This window comes from Rhipicephalus sanguineus, chromosome 5 (assembly GCF_013339695.2).
Source record: "Rhipicephalus sanguineus isolate Rsan-2018 chromosome 5, BIME_Rsan_1.4, whole genome shotgun sequence".
Lineage (NCBI taxonomy): Eukaryota > Metazoa > Arthropoda > Arachnida > Ixodida > Ixodidae > Rhipicephalus > Rhipicephalus sanguineus.
In genome coordinates, this window is record NC_051180.1 from 10110309 (window position 1) to 10128242 (window position 17934).

The window sequence follows — 17934 nt, forward strand, 5'->3', positions numbered from 1 at the left end:
TAAAAATAACCAGCAATGTCCCTTATACCCTGATTGGCTTCATAGTCGGCTTGATTGAGCTATAACAATCGGAATATTACTGCAATTTCTGCCTTGTAGTTTGTTTGAGAGCTCTATTACGACTGAAAGGGTGCAGCCCGATTCACAAAGAAGCGAAAATATATCTTGCCCACATCTTTCGTGTGTGCGCATCTTAATTGATTGCAGTTATTCGCTCCAAGTGATCCTCGCTGCGAAACATCTCGTCCTGTTCTGGTCGCGGTAATTGCTCTTCTTCGTCAGTATACCTGGACTTGCGCTGTTGTGAACACTGCCGCCCTTTTATCCGTTTCGTTATTCTGAAAAGGGACACTTTCACCACGATCTCCAAAGCGTATATTATGCGCGCCCTTGCATTTGTTCAAATTCATCAGCACTGCGATGATTAATTATTATCATTCTGTCGGCTGCGAGCTTTTCACGCTTGTGTGTATGTGTGTGTTTTTCCTCAAACGGCGAAACTTAAGTTATCCTAATCGTCGAGTGGAATACGTTCCTCTTTGCGCACAACTGCAGACATCAAAGGATCGATCAATGAGAGCGTACTTATCTCCAGCTTTAATCGAAATAGTGCTGCTTCCGACATCGCTATAATTTAAACTCTCACGCGCTTGCAAAACCACACACACACGCACGAACCCGCTGATTGCATTTTCACTGAAAGGGAAAGGCATTCCGTAAATACTAGACTGCAATTGGTTTCGAAATCCACTATTTGCACACACTTATGATATCGCGTTTCCTTTGTACCTCCTTACAATCGGGTTCCAATCAACGTCGAGCACTCTGCGCGGGTGTATGCGGCGGGAAAACAGGATTTAGCGTAATTTGTTTCTTTCGGCATAGGCGCTGCACTTCTCCCCAAAGCAGCCTCCCCATCTCTCTCTCATATGGGTCCTCGCCAGTCTGCGTTGACCAATAGTGGAACAGGAGCTGTGACCACGTGAACAACTTCGACCACTCTGCGCCTTACAGTGAGCCGAAGACAAAACCCCTCGTGTCTCTGGCGGAATATTTCAGAGCCCAAGTAAAGAAACAACGAGCGAAAGCATAAAACTACCGAAAATGCGTTAGTGGAGTTCTGGTTTCCTGTTCATAACAACACTAAAAGCAGGGCTTGTAAATATAGATGCACGCTTATTATTATTTATTTATTTCAACATACTGCAGCCCCGCAGGGCTATCGCAGGAGTGCATGGGCAAATACAATACATGAAAGAGCATTTAATATTATTATTATTATTATTATTATTATTATTATTATTATTATTATTATTATTATTATTATTATTATTATTATTATTATTATTATTATTATTATTATTATTATTATTATTATTATTATTATTAATTTATATGCATAAAACAACACACAAGCACACAGAGGAATTAGGGAGGGAGCAAGCTGGCAACCGCCACCTAGAGGAGCACCCCGGCTGCCTGCTCTTTCGTCAGGAATGAATCGATAGAGGAAATGGATAGGATAGGAGGACAGAAAAAGGACCCCTACCGTGCCTGAAAATGAAAGTCTGCTTCGACTCCTTTCTATCAGCCATAGGTCGGCGAACTCACTCATGAGTCGACTCACTCGGACTCACTCAGACTCATATCGAGACGTGAGTCTGAGTCTGAGTGAGTCCGGGTGAGTAAAGCTTTTGTGAGTCTGAGTCCGGGTGAGTCCGGTTGATGAAAATTTTGGTGAGCGTGAGTCCGAGTGAGCCCTAAGGGCAAAATACATTGCATGAGTGAGTCTGAGTGAGCTCCACATTTTTTGCCGACCTATGCTATCAGCACATAGCCCTCCACAAAAGCCTAAGACTCACTTTTAGAAGAAGGAAAACACTTTTTTTTGTGCTTGCGTTCGACCCCAGACGCGGCGGCAGCATTTCAATGGAGGTGAATTGCCGCGTACTGTGCGATATCAGTGCACATTAATGAACGCCAGGTAGTCGAAATTATTCGGAGCCCTCCACTACACCTTTCCAATACCTATTATACGGCAATCTTCTGGCGGTACTGAATTTATGCCACATGCCTGCCTTATATTCTAAATTGTGTAGTTGTGCTATGTGATGGACCGAGATGTAATCGCTTGAGCTAGTGAATATTGCGCAACAAGAGTACAGGCTTTCGTCGCCCGTTCCCTGTCAGCGTCAGTATTCTGCGGATTCTTTTCACGTCTGCAAGAAAGTATTACTTTGGTTGTGATAGCTTAGGGCAGTGCCCATCAGAAACAAGGAAGACACAGAAACGTAAGAATAGCGAAAAACGTAAGCGCCGAAATATAAACATACACGTTATTTTCTATTCTTATGTTTCTCGTTCGTCCCTGTTACTCAGGCGTGCTGCCATATCGTGACTAACCAAAGTACACCAGTAGGTCTTATTAGTTTTATGAGTGGCTGGGCGGATGCCTGATTGTTAAACTTCGTCACCCGGAGCCGTAGCGCGTCTTGCTACAAGATTCATGAGCTATTCAGCACCTGCCCAACTGTGTCCGCATAGGGCCGCCTGGCGTTGCGCCACCTCCTCCCGAGTCTTTACAGTTGCTGAGGGACATTTAAGGAATCACACGAGGGCCACCATTTGTCTCAATTTGTCTCCGTGCAGCCTGCTTCTTTCGGTCGTCGCGAAGTTCGACCGTCATGCACATTTTGCTCAGACTAATCGCGCACATTTTGCGCACAGCTGAAAAAAAAAAACAATTGCGGTACTCCCTGACGACGCCACTATTTCCGTATGTGACCGTTCTTCCCTAGGGGCGTGCGTCGTTAGGTCGAGGGGAAAATGTTGCAAGCCAGGCCGAAAGATAAATGACGCCGGAGTCCTCCCGTCTCACGCGACGGCAGAACAGGGGTCTCTGCTTGGCATTAAGGGGGCAAGAGGCGTCCGCCTAGCGTGCGCTCCTGACTGCCTTAACGAGGGGACTCTGTGTGTACGTATACGACGGAAGGGTTCTTTCGGTCCCGAAGCCGCGCACGGGCAAAGTCCTGGCCTGACGCGCGCACAAAGGAGCTCTTTATTGACGCCTTCGCGCCGCCAGAGAAAATGGGGGCTGCACTCGGCCACCGACAATAGCCGTGGAGACGCGTCAGCAGGGGTCAGCTGTCTGAGGGCGTGCGAGCCGCACTTATCAGGCGACTAAGGCGCGCCCCTGGCCCCTCCAGGTTCCCTCGCGGCACTCACTTAAAGGGCCTGAGGCACTAGCATCACTTACAGGTAACGAGCGAGCGCACCTAGAACTGCATGCTCGTCGGCGCCCTTTGTTTGTGGAGCACGTTTTAAGGCCACGCATGGTAGCCAGCGGACGGGGCCTACTTCCAGCAGCTCGTGCATACCGTTGGCAGCACGGGGCGTACAGCGTGAACAGCCTCTCTGCAAAAAGCTTCTTCCGCCACAACAAAAACCGGCCGATCGGAAGGCAGGACCCTTTTGTCGACGCGCGACGGTGCAGCCTCGGTGAGCCAGGTTCTTGCGAGGCTGCCGAACTGTGCGACATTCTGCTCCAAAGAACTCTTCCCTGACGCGTTCTTTCGAAGCTTTTTATCAATGCTAGTATTTGATGCGAAGAACTTTTGACCCGCTACAACGCACTTTCCTATGCGTACTCGTAGGATAGGTTCTTGCCTCGTCTCGCCTTGGGCCGCTTCAGTTAAAAAATTATTACTGATGCCTCTTTCATGGGAAATGTTCGTAACACGAAAGTGAAACACGTCTCTGTAGATGTTGTGTATTGCTGTTAGGCCTGTATGGCCGCCTTTGACGTTGATGCATGCATCTCGATATTCACTGCAACATTTCGCCGAGCAGGTTGTTCTGGCTCCGTACTTTGACAGCCCAATGTCTTGCGGCGCGCTCAGCTTCACGAATGCGAGACACACAATTCGCAGGGAGGAGTGTGAGAGAGAGAGCAAAGAGCAGAAAGAATAGGCCACCTTCTCAAGGAGGAGGAGGAGGAGAACAGGCTGAACAGAGGAAAAGACGCTTTTATGCGGCCATCTAATGTTTAGGTGGGATCACTCATAATTCGCACTGGCCTTGTTCGAAGGCGTGAAAGCGTTAACATTCTCGCTGGCGCGTGTCTGCCTGGTTCAACAGTCGCCTCTACGATTACCTCCGGCAGCGCGCCGTTTCTCGCGGAGGCCAGGGTTCACCGCTGTCGTGACTGCACCGTGCCGCGCCGAGACTCTGCCGCAATGTTCAGCGCAGTGCTACGCTGCACTACTCCTAGATAACACTACTCTTAGAGAGCGCGAAGCCTATATAACGGCTTATAGAAGGTATGAGAAATGATATAGAATGGAAGGGAGGTGCAGTCTACGAATCACCAGACCTAAGGTTGAAGTCAGGAAAAAACGCTATTTCTGTAGCTCTAATTGAGAGTACGGATTGGCGTATCACCAAGGGGGTCGCCTGCGTCAGTTCAACCGCGCCTTTGTGTGAATGGAAAATGGGAGTAATAGGTAGAGAAAGATGAGGTATATACGTGAACACAGCCGTGCTGGAACGGTAGCGTTGCATCGATGCCGTGGTCTGAACCAGCCAGCGGAGCGGGCGTCCGCATGTGTACCGCCTACGATGACTCGGGAAAGCAGCCGTGGTAGCTCATTCGGCTGGTTGGTTAGACTGCCCTCTTCGAAATTACGCAGTAAAACGACAAACGGGGACTTGATAGCCTAGTGCAACAAGTGTGCGTTTTAAAGAGCACAGTTCCTTTAATATTAGAAACATCTGTATGCCTCCTATCCCAAGTTCGTGGTTTGGCGCCTGCCTGTTCTGTCTTTCGCTACGAAGTATCAACCCACTCCATAGTCGGCGCTCCCTGGACAGTGTGACAGCAAGGCGGGCCGATCCCGGAGTATAAGTATAAAGTGCGTCACTTGTGTCACGTGCTCCGAATCACCGCGCCTAGCCTTCTTGCCTGTTAGTCGCGCAATCGCTATGGTGCCGGATAACAATGCGAGGCATTGTATGACTATTTTCCAGTAGAGAGCTTCTCTCTGACTTTCTCGTGGCGTGAGAGAATAACAACATTGCCAGTATCACTTTGACCAGTCCCTCGCAGAAAACGTAAAAGAATACCGACACCTCCTTGTGAATAATCCGCGCACCTTCCAGTAGCACAATCTCTTCACTGCAATCGTGGGGAAACCCTCTTTTCTTCATGTTGTCCGTGCGTCTCTCCCTTTCAGAACAAAAGCGCCGGCAGGGCCAGATGTAGTGGTCCATATCGCTAACTTCATTGCACTCAGTACACAATGGGGAAGGAGCGCCCCTTACTTTGAACAATCAAGCAGGAGTGCGCTGTCCCGTGTTCGAATTGCCCACTGCGAATTGTGAGTGCTCCCATCTAGGGCTGCATAAATAGCGTCTGTTCCTGTCTTCAACCTCTTCTCCTGCTCCTCGAAGAGGTGAGACATACTGCATGGAATGAGTCGCTCAGGCGGAGCACCTGCTGGTGGCCAGGTCTGCCAGGCTAACCCCGCCTGTGGCAACCAACATCAACATTGCAAGTCTCGCCCCCTTCGAGCTTGAAGATGGTTGGCATGCGTGGCACGTCGCATAGCGAAAATTCGCCATATAAACGCGAATACGCGCCAGCGTCCCGCTGCCCTGTGGAAGCTAGCATTTTAAGTCGCTGTGGGGATGGCTTTGTAAACGGCACAATTTAACCAGCTATCTACCAGAATGAATAGCGCTGAGCGGAACAGACACAGACAGAGAACGGAGTAAGGAAACAGGCAAGGCTCACAACACACAGAAGGCTCCCTTGTGCGTTATTCCGTCAGTGCCCCTTCGGCTTAACGTAACACACCAAGCGGCAAACTTAGTCTACTTTACGGCCGTAGTAATAATGGATTGCACTGTAACGTTTATGCACTTCAGTACGATCATTCGCCATGACATCGTCGAGCCATTGTCGTATCGCATGCGCTATCGTCAAGCACACGCACATAATCACTTTGCGCCGTAATAATTTGTTAAACCGCGGTAAATACTAAATAGCCAGCCACCTGAATAACTATTCACGTACGTAACCTTGATTCCGCGAACGCGTGGGATCTGGATATTTTATTTTCTCAATCATCGATGCTGGTTGGTCGGCTAGTCGAGTTTGCATTTAAAATGGTTCAGTAAAAAAATATCGTACAATGACCGTTTTACGCTGCATCACAATTTCACTACGATATCATCGTCTTCCCAAAACCGACGGAAATATTAGAAAAAATAATTATTTCTGTGATTTGTGCACCCACGCTCGTTTTATAATCGGATTTAAAGAGAGGCATTTCACTTGCGCTGCCGTTTCTGCGGCTCCGCGTTCTATGGATTCGTGTTTGTCGCAATAAAGAAGTTATACAAGCTTAGTTGGACAACCTTTTGCAACGTTTGAGTCCCAGTGCCATTTTACTACCGCGATTACAGAGTGGTGCACCGTGCGAATGACCGTCCACTTCGCCTGTGTAGCCACCGCGCTATCCTTTTCACCCCGTCCTGCTATCCTTCCTCGTTGTTTGCATGCTGTTGTCGGCGTTCCCTACGCAAGCTCGTGATCCGTGTGCGACAACTAACACATCGTGCAATGAACGTGCGATTTACGGTATTCCCATATATGTAGAAGTGTTCTCACAGTTTGGCCATTTTGTTCCAATAGCGAATTTACGTGGATATCTTTTAGGCGAAACCGCGTTTTGCTAGTACCTCGTACCCAGCCGTGAATTAATGTATTTAGGGGGTTTCGTGTGCCAAAACCACCATGTCGTTACGAGCCACACCGTAGCGGGTTAAGTTCTACCACCTGGGTTTCTTTCAAGGGCTCCTAAACGACTGCGAGTTCAAAGACGAGAGAGGGATTTCTTTCTCGCATTCACTACTCTTCCCACAGACGCTATCTTTTACTCGCTATTTGTTTCTTCATAAAACACGCAGACAATGTCAGCACTGATCGTTAGGTCTATCGGTATTTCGCGCTTACGGTTACACGCTATCATATCCGCTTGCGCCTTCCAAAACGCACGAAACGAAGTGAGATCAGTTGATCGCGCACGATAGTCGTGCGCGACAAGGCAGAACGGGTGTGCACAGAAATGCAGGGTAGGAGACAATTCAGTACTGATATTCCTCTTATATGGAACAATCGAGAGCTTATTTTTTCATGACGTCATGTGAACAGACTGCTGGCGTCACGAATTGTGACGAAAAGATGGGAAACGCTATAGGAAAGAATAACGCGCTCGTTCTTTGTATTTTCAAAGGCTGTTTAGGCGCCCTTAGACGTGCACCTAAATACAAGTACACGGGTGTTTTTGTATCTCAAACCCATCGAAATGCGGCCGGCGTGGCCGGGAATCGAACCCGTGCCTTCGAGCTTAGCAGTGCGACACCATACTTTCCGAATTAAACAGTGAACTGTGAAGCTGTGTTGCGCGAAGTGCAATATGCAGTGTGTTTGGAAGCTGTTTTGCGCATTGTATTGTAAGCGTGCTGAACCCCCGAAAGCTTTATTTATTCTACTTTTTTAAGAGCTTCCTCTTCTGTCGCAGGGTGCGTCGTCTAGTCTAGTGGTGAAATTTGCCGACACCGAGAAAGAGCGGCAGCTTCGGCGGATGCAGCAGATGGCGGGCAACATGGGCCTCCTCAATCCTTTCATCTTCAACCAGTTCGGCGCGTACGGCGCCTATGCGCAGGTGCGTGCTGTTCCCCTTCCTCCTGCACATGGCACCTGCAATTGCCTCGGCCTCAGTTTGTTCATATCCACTATTGACAGTCTAATTTCGAGAACATAGCAGGATTACACACAAACGAACGTTTGATGTAGACAACTGCAGCAGTTACGAAAATCTAAACCGTGAGCAACACTTCTAAAGCACGTTCAACCTAAGTAAATGCAAAGAAAACAAAAATTATGTAAGCACGTACAATAGTTTGTCAGTATGCGAGTAGAACAAACAGTTTTCATGTGTACAATGACTGCAATAATGCTATTAAAAAGAGACAACTCACAAATATAGTACAGTGCACGTTACAACTCAGTCTAGGTCAGGCAACTACCCAGGATCTATCGATATTGCGAAAGAACTCATTTAGCTTATGTGGCTGATGCGGGATTTAGAGAAGGTGACTCATGAAGAGGCATCTATTTTTAGTCGGTTGTTTATGATTTGATGGAGAAATTTCAGACGAGCTCGTCTTGCTCGAAAAGCCAAAGTTGCAACGTGATTGGGAGAACATGATTATTTGTTTGATGTAGAGAAATTATTATTTCTTTACAGACAGGTTACGCTGTGACCTGGTAGGGCCAACAAAGATGGCCACCCTTGTATGGTAGATCTTTTGCAACAGCAGCTAGCCCTGGCGTGCCACGCGGATGTGCCAAGGGTGCCGGTAGAAAACTAGGCGACGCCTTTGCTTTTCGCAGGAGCAACTGCCGGCGACCACCGGGGAGCAGGCGCAGTACCTGCCTCACGTCGGAAGAGCACTGTATCACACGGCTACGGTATGCATCGCCCTCTCACCCGCATATGCACATTTCTGGAATAGGGGCAAGAAATGTTCCAAGTTTATCTCTTTCCTTCTTATAAAGAAAGTGGAGTAACAGGCCATGTGGCCTGACAGATTATAATAGTAATTGTTGGCGTTTTACGCCCCAGAACTACGATACGATTACGAGGGACGCCGTAATGGAGGGCTCTAGAAATTTTGACCATCTGATGTTCTTTACCGTGCACGTAAATATAGGTGCACGGGCCTCTATCATTTCGCCTCCATCGAAACGCAGCCGCCACGGCCGGGGTTCGATCACGCGACCTTCGGGTCAGCAGTCGGACACCATAGCCACTAGACCACCGTGGCGGGTAGGCTCTGGCAGAGACTTCAGCAGCGGGCGGTTTTTTTTAGGAGAATACCTGCATCCTACGCAGTGGTTATGGCACCTTTTCCTTCTTAGCTGGCTGCGCGTGAAATGTATAATTATTATCACGAATGTAGTGCACAGTTGACTAAAGTGTGGGGCTGTTATGATCGATGACGCGGGTTTGACTCCAGGCCATGACGGCCGCGTTTCCATATTGGTGAAATGCGAGAGCACCCGTTTAATTAGATTTAGGTCACATTAAAGCGCCACAGGTGGTACAAATTAATCCTAAAAAGCCCCGATAGGGCGTGCCTCATAATCATATCGTGGTTTTGATGCGTAAAATACCAGAATTTGATTAAGAACGTGCAGTTAATTGACGGTTTGCTTCTTCGCTGCAGGCCAACCGATGTATCTAAATGTGCGGACATTATTTTACATTTGCTGATATGCTAACAGACGAGGATCAAAGAAAAATTATGCGGTGGTAATTAGCACTTGATTCGTCAAAGTTCAGCTGTGATTTAGCTGTAATTGAAACGTATCGCTACGTCTTGCAAGACAGTTGGACTACACATATTTAGTCAGTCTAAAGCGTTTTATAGGAGTGAAGCTTTTAAAAAGTGAAAACTTTTTTATGCCCTCATTGATTTCGAATTGTTTTCTTGCGGAGAGCTTCATACAATGATTTAAATAACATTACTTAAGTTTACTTATGTGCAGTACATATTGATGTTTCGTATATTGTTTTGTGATTTCTTGGTGTACTTATCTCTGTTTTCCATTATATAAGCTCTGGTACTAGCTCCCTGCTGAACATTCAAGTTTGTAGACTCGTCAATCTGCCACGGAACAGCTTTTATCCACAACGTCTCCATCTGGGTTGCAAGATGGGAAAATAAAATTGAATTGAATTGAAAATGGGACATTATGTATCTCTATGGCGTCCCTCAGTGAATTGAGTGTTTTACTGTAAGATCGCTTCCTTAAGCCTGAACGTTGTTCTATCACAAGAGGACGTCAAATTTGGCGGTTTAATCTTAAGTGATAGACAAGTAGACATTGAGGAGTACGTAAAAGAATGGCTCCACTGTTGCGTTTCGTGTTCCTTTGCGTTTGTCGAAGTGGGCTTTCACTATTCATGTCGTTCAGGATAAATCTGTCAGCGTGTCCTACACACAGAGTGAGCAAGTAGCGATTGTGTTGCTGTGAGTGTGGCCACTCCTGCGCGTGAGCTGATGAATGTGGCACGCGGTGCCAGCTGATGCAGCAGCAAGCCGCGCTGATGGCGGCCGCCCAGGGAGGGTACATGAACCCGATGGCAGCGCTGGCCGCCGCACAGATCCCCACCATCGGCGCCATGCCCAACGGACTGGCCAGCCCCGCGCTTACACCAACCTCCGGTGAGTGTGCGTTTTGCCGAGCCGCGTTAGCGCTAAAGGAATGCCGTTCACCGTTTTATTTCCTTTTGTTCCAGCCTCTCAATGAAACATTTGCAATCGTTCATGCTCTCACGAGTTAGTTCGCCTCTTCGGGCGTAATTATGAAGAATGTATCGTGGTCGGGACAATATCTAAAGGAAATTTCGTTTCGGAGCATCTGTACGTTCTTTCGTTTGGATTGCTCGCGTCCGTATGAAGACAAAAAGTATATAGAGAAAAATGGAGACGGCGCAGCTGGCGGAGCACGCTCAAACGGCGGCGCTTGCCTCGGCGTCGTGTCGTGACGCTTCTGTAGTGTGACGTAGAGAACTGCGAGAAACCAAAGGAGGCGAGACGGCGCAGTGCGTTCACGCCGGAGAAAAAAAGTTAACGAATGGGAGAGACGTCGACAGCAGCTACGCGAATGCAGACAGCGAAAGTGGGACTGCGCAAAGTGAGTCCCATGAAGGACGTCACTACCTGGAGCATTTTTCACTTTGTAATAGCGCAGCAATGAACAAGGACACTCAGAGAACGAGACATCTCACGACACGCAGCGCTCACGCCGGAGAAACGTGCGTACTATCGCACTACAGCAGAAACGCGAATACAGCTTCGCTTTTTAATCCGTCCCTATATGAATGTTGTGGCCCTTCTTTCTGAGCTGCCCGCGTGCCCTTTTATTGACGTAAGTTCTGCGACGGAAATTACGAGTGCAATTCTTGGAGGACCTCGGCATAAAACACTTTCGTGTAAAAAAAAAGGAAAGTGAACGATCGTGGTTAGATTGACTAACTTTTCCGAAGGGGCGCTCGGCATAACATATATTCGTCGGTGCAGCGAGATTATCATTAAACCTGATTCCGCCAATTGTATGCGTCATAACGTAAATGACACAAGTGGCTCTCGGCGGATGGATTAAATCGAAGGCACGTTTCGCTATGCGAAGATTTTGTCCTATCCACTCAGCAACACTACACAAAAGCATCCTTGGCTTTAAGCTGAAACAAAGCACTATTCAATTGAGTAGACATGCCCTCTCCACAGTTAAACGTCCGAAGAACTTCCATCGTTTAGTAACTACCTCTCTGACGAGGGTTCGACGCTGCCGCTAAGCCTTTTCCCGAGGAAACCGGCCGCGTGTGTAGTACAATGTGGCGCGGGGGGGAGGGGGGGGGGTTCTGGTTTTTTTTTTAGTAGAGTTAAGTCCACATTAAGTGAAAGTGGAAAAAACGCAGTTTTTGGCTATTGGCAATACGGTCGAGTTTGCTAACAATTATTGTCGGTGTGCTCATGTCACCAAAATACCTGAGATATATATTGCAGTTAAAATGTATGTAGCTTACTCTCGCCGGTATTCATCGGTAAAACTTATATTTGACCCTGTAAGATATGTGACGCAGTAATTGGCTCATTTTGACTAGAATATTTTATTTGGCCATGCATTGGTTACGCAAAAACAGTTGGCAGCGCTGGAATTATATTGCAATACTTTGCGACAAAATTAACGTCCTGAACGTGCTCTCGTCAATGCCGTCCTGTTGTATAGGCGTAATGGCAATGACTAGATGTGTAGAGCAGGTGATGTTTCCTGTGGACAGTCGCCAGCGTTTTCTTGATCTTGGTGCCTGTTGAAGGAATATGTACAAAGCACTACAGCTCTTCTTCTTCTAAGCTTCTTCTGGTTTTATTTTTTCTTCTCCTTACTAATGGTGGCTCAAACCCAATGTGGGGCATTGGCCAAGAAATGGGTGAATATTTAAGGCCAAAGTATTATATACCTCATCAGATTAATATTCCGGCGTGATCATGTAACGCTACAAAAAATACCATGAACTAAACAATACCGTAGTTCCAGGCGCGCGAGCTGCGTTTTCACTTCGTCATTGCTTCTAGGAACAGATTAGTCAATATCATCATTTCCGTCGTCTTCCTTTTCAAATGTGCCGTCTTCGAGCGATAGCACTAAGCAAACAATCAGTTCACACGTGAAACAGGACTGGATGCTGCCATGTTGGCCATCGACTGTTCACACATCACTGGCTTAATGGATCTGGCTCACTTTAATTCAAACAGGTGCAGCATGTGGCTCAGTTTTGATTTTAAACTGATTTTTTATAGTTCACGTTAAAATGAGGATCGAACAATTTTGACTACAAACGTTTTTTTTCTTTTTTTTTTTTAATGAAAGGCACTTAAACGTGCTTTACGTTACCGTGAAATTTAGCCCAGTTTCGGTCACTGGACTTGGCTTTCTTAAAAACAAAAATTCGGCAGATTCCACCCCTTGTGGGAATCTGTTTCATGCGAAGCAGCCAGCGAGTACTTGTATGCTGTATTTTATGGCTTTAAGTCAAGCGTTACGAGGTGGATCGACGTCTTTTGTAAGTGTAGTAGCTGTGTGCTCATTGTGGGCTTACCAGGCGCGTCGACAGCACTGGCGTTTAAACAGTAACTTATGGTGCGACGTAACGTCAGCCCTCACGTTAGAGTGCATACGTCATAAGTGCACTTTATGGTGCAATCATGTGAACATCATATGTGATTTTCGCTAATGTATTCCTCCGGGGTCGATCAATGCTTCAATATAGCTTGCTGAATCATATGGATACAAATGTAATGTTTATTAGAGTTCTATGAAAGCGGATCCAACACTAGAACCACAGACGTTAATCTGATATGATGCCTGTATCGTAGAGGTAGTGTTTATTGCTTTCTTGTAAGATGATACATAGCCAGCACCACAACCACAATTGACGTTGCACCGACATTAAGCCTTCATAGGCTGTTTTTCCAAGCCACTTTATAGACCTGACGTGGCTCTGTGGTAGAATACCTGGTTGCCACGCAGAATGCTTGGGTTCGATTCCTGCTGGGATCCTAAATTTTATTTACACCATTCGTCGGGTCAACGCTGCTGATGTCGGTTTTTCTTAACGCTCTCGCATTTAAATTACCAATGTATGTTCTCGCCGTTCCTGGGTAGATACTGTCAATCACCTGTGGCGCATACCCGTACACCGCGGCCCGTGGTTAACGGGTATGTGCCACACGTGTCTGGAGGAAAGGGTTTGACGACGTACGCGACAGGATTTTCACGTTATTCACGTCATGACCGGACAGTCATATTCCTCAAATCCTCTTACCCTCCCATGCAAATTTTGGTCTACACCAAGTTAAAGAGGCGATCATGAGAGCATCCAGACTTAGGCGGATAGATAGATAGATAGATAGATAGATAGATAGATAGATAGATAGATAGATAGATAGATAGATAGATAGATAGATAGATAGATAGATAGAAACACTCAAAGTAATAAAGGTTCGCTAAAAAATGCTTCGTATTTAAAATCTCAGTTGTGCCCTGTGAAATCGCTGTTCCCGACGACAGCCACTGCCAGCTGCCGCTGTGCTGGCAACCCTGCATGGTGCATGTATACACTCGGGCTCTGATCGCCTTTTGAGCTGAACTGGCCGGGTGATCCACTTCATTCACTTTGAGAACCCGAGTCGGAACCCGTCGGAGTTTCACAGAGCGCACTCTAAAGCGAAGTCCGGAATGAGGATGCCATAGAATGAGTGCAACGATGGCTGCGCTATCACGGCGGCCGGTGCATACAACGCCTAATTATGTAGCGGCCGTGGCACTATGTTGCAGGACCTATCGCTGGCAAACAATAAGAAATCAAACTGACACTACTAAACAAATAAAAGAGAACGGCTTTGGAGCCTCACCTGATGTAAACTCGACATTTACGTGAGCAAAACTGACGCTAGCGACTGTTTGGTAGATATATCTTCAAGGGCTACGTACTGACGCATAATCGTTCTTCGACTGAGTCAACCGATGGAAGCTGTGCTGTCTTACTGCGTTCCTGTTAATGTACATTTTGAACTCCGTGCCTGCCAACATGCGCCGCACTGTGTCCTTGAGACGGGCGTGTGCAACGTCCAAAGCGTTATTTTTGCAACCATCTTTCGCTTGTAGCGCAGCATAACATTGACGTGCTCCGAATTAACGAAAAAGGCACGAGTGCATTCGTTGCTCAGCGCCTCATCCCATGTCGTTTTCGCTGAGCGTAGTTTCGAGAGTTGCAGCCGTGGCTTCGCTTTTTCCCTGCGAGTTATGTTTCTGGCTTTTTTTTATTTGGTCTGGTGAGCGTATACTGCTGAGCCCCACTGTACCAGCAGCCGCCGTTGCATCAGCTGCATCGAACTCCCTTTGAGCTCTTCGCTATTTTCTTTGCTCACCATCGCTCTGCGCATCGCGTCGGCTCGCGATTTCGGGACAAAAAAAAGGCAGACCGTACGAGCGAGCGATTTCTTTCGCTCGTGCTGCCGCTGTTAACGACATCGCCACATGTTCCTCACTATCCGCTGGTACAGCCCGTTTGGCCGTGCGCAAAACCAATGAGCGCTCGCGATTCGCTTCTTGTTTCCTTCGGTCTGCGCAGCACGAAGAGTGTAGCAGGCACGAGCTGCCGGCGGAGCTGAGCGAAGTGCCCGACGTGTGTCTCGCCTGGAACAGAGGCTCGTTACTCATTCCGCGTGGTGGGGAGGAGACGAGCTTTTGACGGGAGCTGCATATACCTGCGATGCACTCGCCGATTTCTGCGGTTCTCCGTTTGGTTGCTCGCACCGTGGTTCTCCCGCTGACGGAGCGCAGGGACGCGATTGGCCGCTTTTTCTTGTCATTTATTCTCCCTTCTCGACGAGCACGTATTCGTTCATTTGTCACGGTGCTAGAGGCGCAACAACACGCTCTCTCCCTCGCGTCGAGGAGCGCCGCCCCGAATGCGCGAACTGCGTGGGAAAGCCGCCTTTCGGGACGCGCAGCTAAATGTGCCTGAAATTAGTTGTATGCGGGGTGCAGGTTCTTTTTTTTTTTTCTTTTTGTCCTCGATTAAGTCGAAACGAGCGCATGGAGTGACGGATGATTGCGCGCTAGCATACCGAAAGCGCGCCTGCGCGCGGAGTGTGGCCATGTCACGCGTGGGCTGCTTCTGGCCGGTTATTTCGCAATGCTGAAAAGGGTGGCGCGTCTTGCTCCATACGGTTCGGCTCGTGTTCGCCGTTGAAACTTTGTGCCAACTTTAACGATTTCCTGCTCTTTATAACCTTTTTACAGCGGAACTGTTAAGCTTTTCTTTATGCTGTGTGGCGACGCCAGAAAACTACCATCACCATAAACCGGCACGCGTTCTCTTCATCATCTTCCTCATCTTCTGCTTCGCTCCCAGAACACGTGCACCGATTTGTCCGGCGTGGGATGCAATAACTCTGATGGGCGCGAGCACGAGTACAGAGCGAGAGAGATAAATAGAAAGACAGAGAAAGAAATAGAAGAAATAGAAAAAAGAAAGAGAGAGAGCATGCCTAACCATGCATAGTATAGTATAGTGAGGGGTGGGAGAGGGAAGTGAGGGTGAGGGCAACGCGACCAGCTCCGCTGCTTCCTCAGTCTTCGCACCTCCAGCGCGTAGCTGCCCCAACTTCTTTTTTTTTATGTGCGTCTGTGTCCACCCTGAGCATAGGAAGATTCCTTAGAATGAGCAGGGCGTTTTCCCAAAGTTTTTTCGTGAGATTAGTCATGATCGAGCGACCATTGCCAATACTATGTCCTAATTTTTCCTCGCGAACTGCTCCAGCGCGCAAACATGCTTCATGCTTGCGTCGAGATTCCTAGAAAGTGCGCGCTGTCGCGAACCCCGTTCGAGTACTTGCAGGACATCACAGTAAAATAAAACGTTAACGGGAGGCGAACGAGTTTTAGCGAGTAATGCGCTCTGACAGCTTTGTGCTTGCATTGCTTAATGAGGTTAATTACGATTTCGCAATAGGGCAAGAGAGGCAAACAGAAGTCGACAGAGAGAAGCACATCTTTTTTTTTTTTTTTTTACGTTGTCTCATGCTGTGCCGCACACCGCGGATTCACGCAGACATTCTGTGCTGGTGGCGCAAGTGGGAACTTAGGCGCTAAGACTGTGCCTATCTGAGCATCGAAACAGAGGAAGAAATAAATATGCTAGCTTAAAGCAAGTTTGTTTACTGTTTCGGGCAAGCAAGCGAATTCTTCGGCGCGCAGTAATGTACTCAGCCAGAACTGCGCATGGCTGCCAACCATTTCAACGAAACAGTTTGCTGGGCGAGTTGGTAATTGAATATTTTGAGAAATTCTGTTACGTATGCAACTATTGTAAAGCAATAAAAAGCCATTTATCAGTCAGCGCTCGGGTCGTCTTTGTATCTCTCGTCCCTCGCCTGTGGCGCGCAGACTCTTTTTCAGTCACCATTGCAAACGCTCAAACTGATCGGGCTGTCTTGTGGATTCGAACGCCATCAGATATGCATGAAGTATTGCTAAGCGTGGCTAAGAGTCAGTAAAACTCTATCAATGCTATGTCATACGGTTTGGCTGTTTAAGCATTGTTCATGCAGTCGCAAGGTCATGAAGCGATACGCATTTTGGTGGCCTCGCTAGCGAGGCTTAATTTGCGTGGAGATATTATAACACGCTAACGAATAAAGAGCGCAAGGAAGAATGCTGACTGTAGAAACAGGTGGGACATAAAACAAGCGCTATATATGCATGTCTACCCAACGGGCCGCGCCTACCGTTATGACGCATATTTGCATCTAAATTTACCGTGTGATGCTTTTTTGTGTTTGTTTTTTGCGTTATTAAATCATTTAACCAGGATATATGTATGTGTCGCTCCGCTGGTGAACAGTCAGAAATCGTAATCTATCTGCGAAAGAACTTATTCCACCTCTCTGTGGCTACTTTCTGTCAATTTTAGTGTTGTCATGTGGCTGGACTTTATGTGTAGCGTTATTTGTCAGCATATTCGGTGTCCGTGTGACGGCAGTCTATGTGAGCTGTGGCGTTATATGACTAGGCTGTATTTTGTGTCGTCTTTTTTTCTTTGTATGAAGCAGGAATAAGCATACACTGGCAAAAACACGTAAAAATATATTGACAAGAACCAAAAGCTGGCGTTTCAGGCTCCCTAGGGGCCCCTTGTTCACGATGGCAAACGATGATGCACGGCCCTTGTTTAGGTGCGGTTAGCCGCACGTGAGTGACAGTCAACCTGCCTGATGCGTACAACGCTTACAGCTTTCCAACATATCAAAACCCTGCACCTTCGTTTTTCATCGTGAAGAAAGGGCCCCTAACGACCTCGAAACGTCGACTTTTTGCTTTTTTTAAGCATGTTTGCCTTTTTATCTTTATTCCTGCTTCATTGCGTATGCAGTATTCCGTCTAACTTAGGACGACCAAGGAACGGTAGCAAAAGCACCGGCGAGTGGTGTGGAAGTACTTGGATGTCGTAAGCTTGAAAGGGTGTGCTTGGACGCACCATAAGCATATATGGTGCAACAAATCAAGTAGACTTGTCTTTTTTTTTCAGGTTATACCCTTTAGCAAGAATTTGTAAGCTTGAAGCGTCTTTTCTGCAAATTTCTCGTTATGTGAATCCAGCAGAAACTCTTGTAGTTCAGCCATCTTCTTCTGCCGTCATCTGATGCATTTACGCACTTGTATTCGTATTGTTTTGTCACGGGCGTCCAGCGCATGCGGAGCTTTGTGCGGCAACCTAACGTCTCAGTGTTTCC

At 47.4% G+C, this 17934-nt stretch overlaps 1 protein-coding gene across 5 annotated transcripts in view; it reads left to right on the plus strand.

Moving 5' to 3' along the window:
- Window positions 1-17934, plus strand: part of LOC119393186 (CUGBP Elav-like family member 3-B) — an 886629-nt gene that overhangs the window by 832115 nt on the left and 36580 nt on the right. For 4 of the 5 annotated variants that reach the window (XR_005183869.1, XR_007416317.1, XR_007416318.1 and 1 more), the window contains 3 exons: window positions 7584-7727; window positions 8459-8536; window positions 10155-10296. Coding sequence is in view for 1 of the 5 variants with exons in the window: in XM_037660028.1 (XP_037515956.1) it covers window positions 7584-7727; window positions 8459-8536; window positions 10155-10296 (364 nt within the window). In the remaining 4 variants the exon portion in view is untranslated. The remainder of the gene's footprint in view (window positions 1-7583; window positions 7728-8458; window positions 8537-10154; window positions 10297-17934) is intronic. The other variant, XR_007416316.1, reaches the window with a different exon arrangement.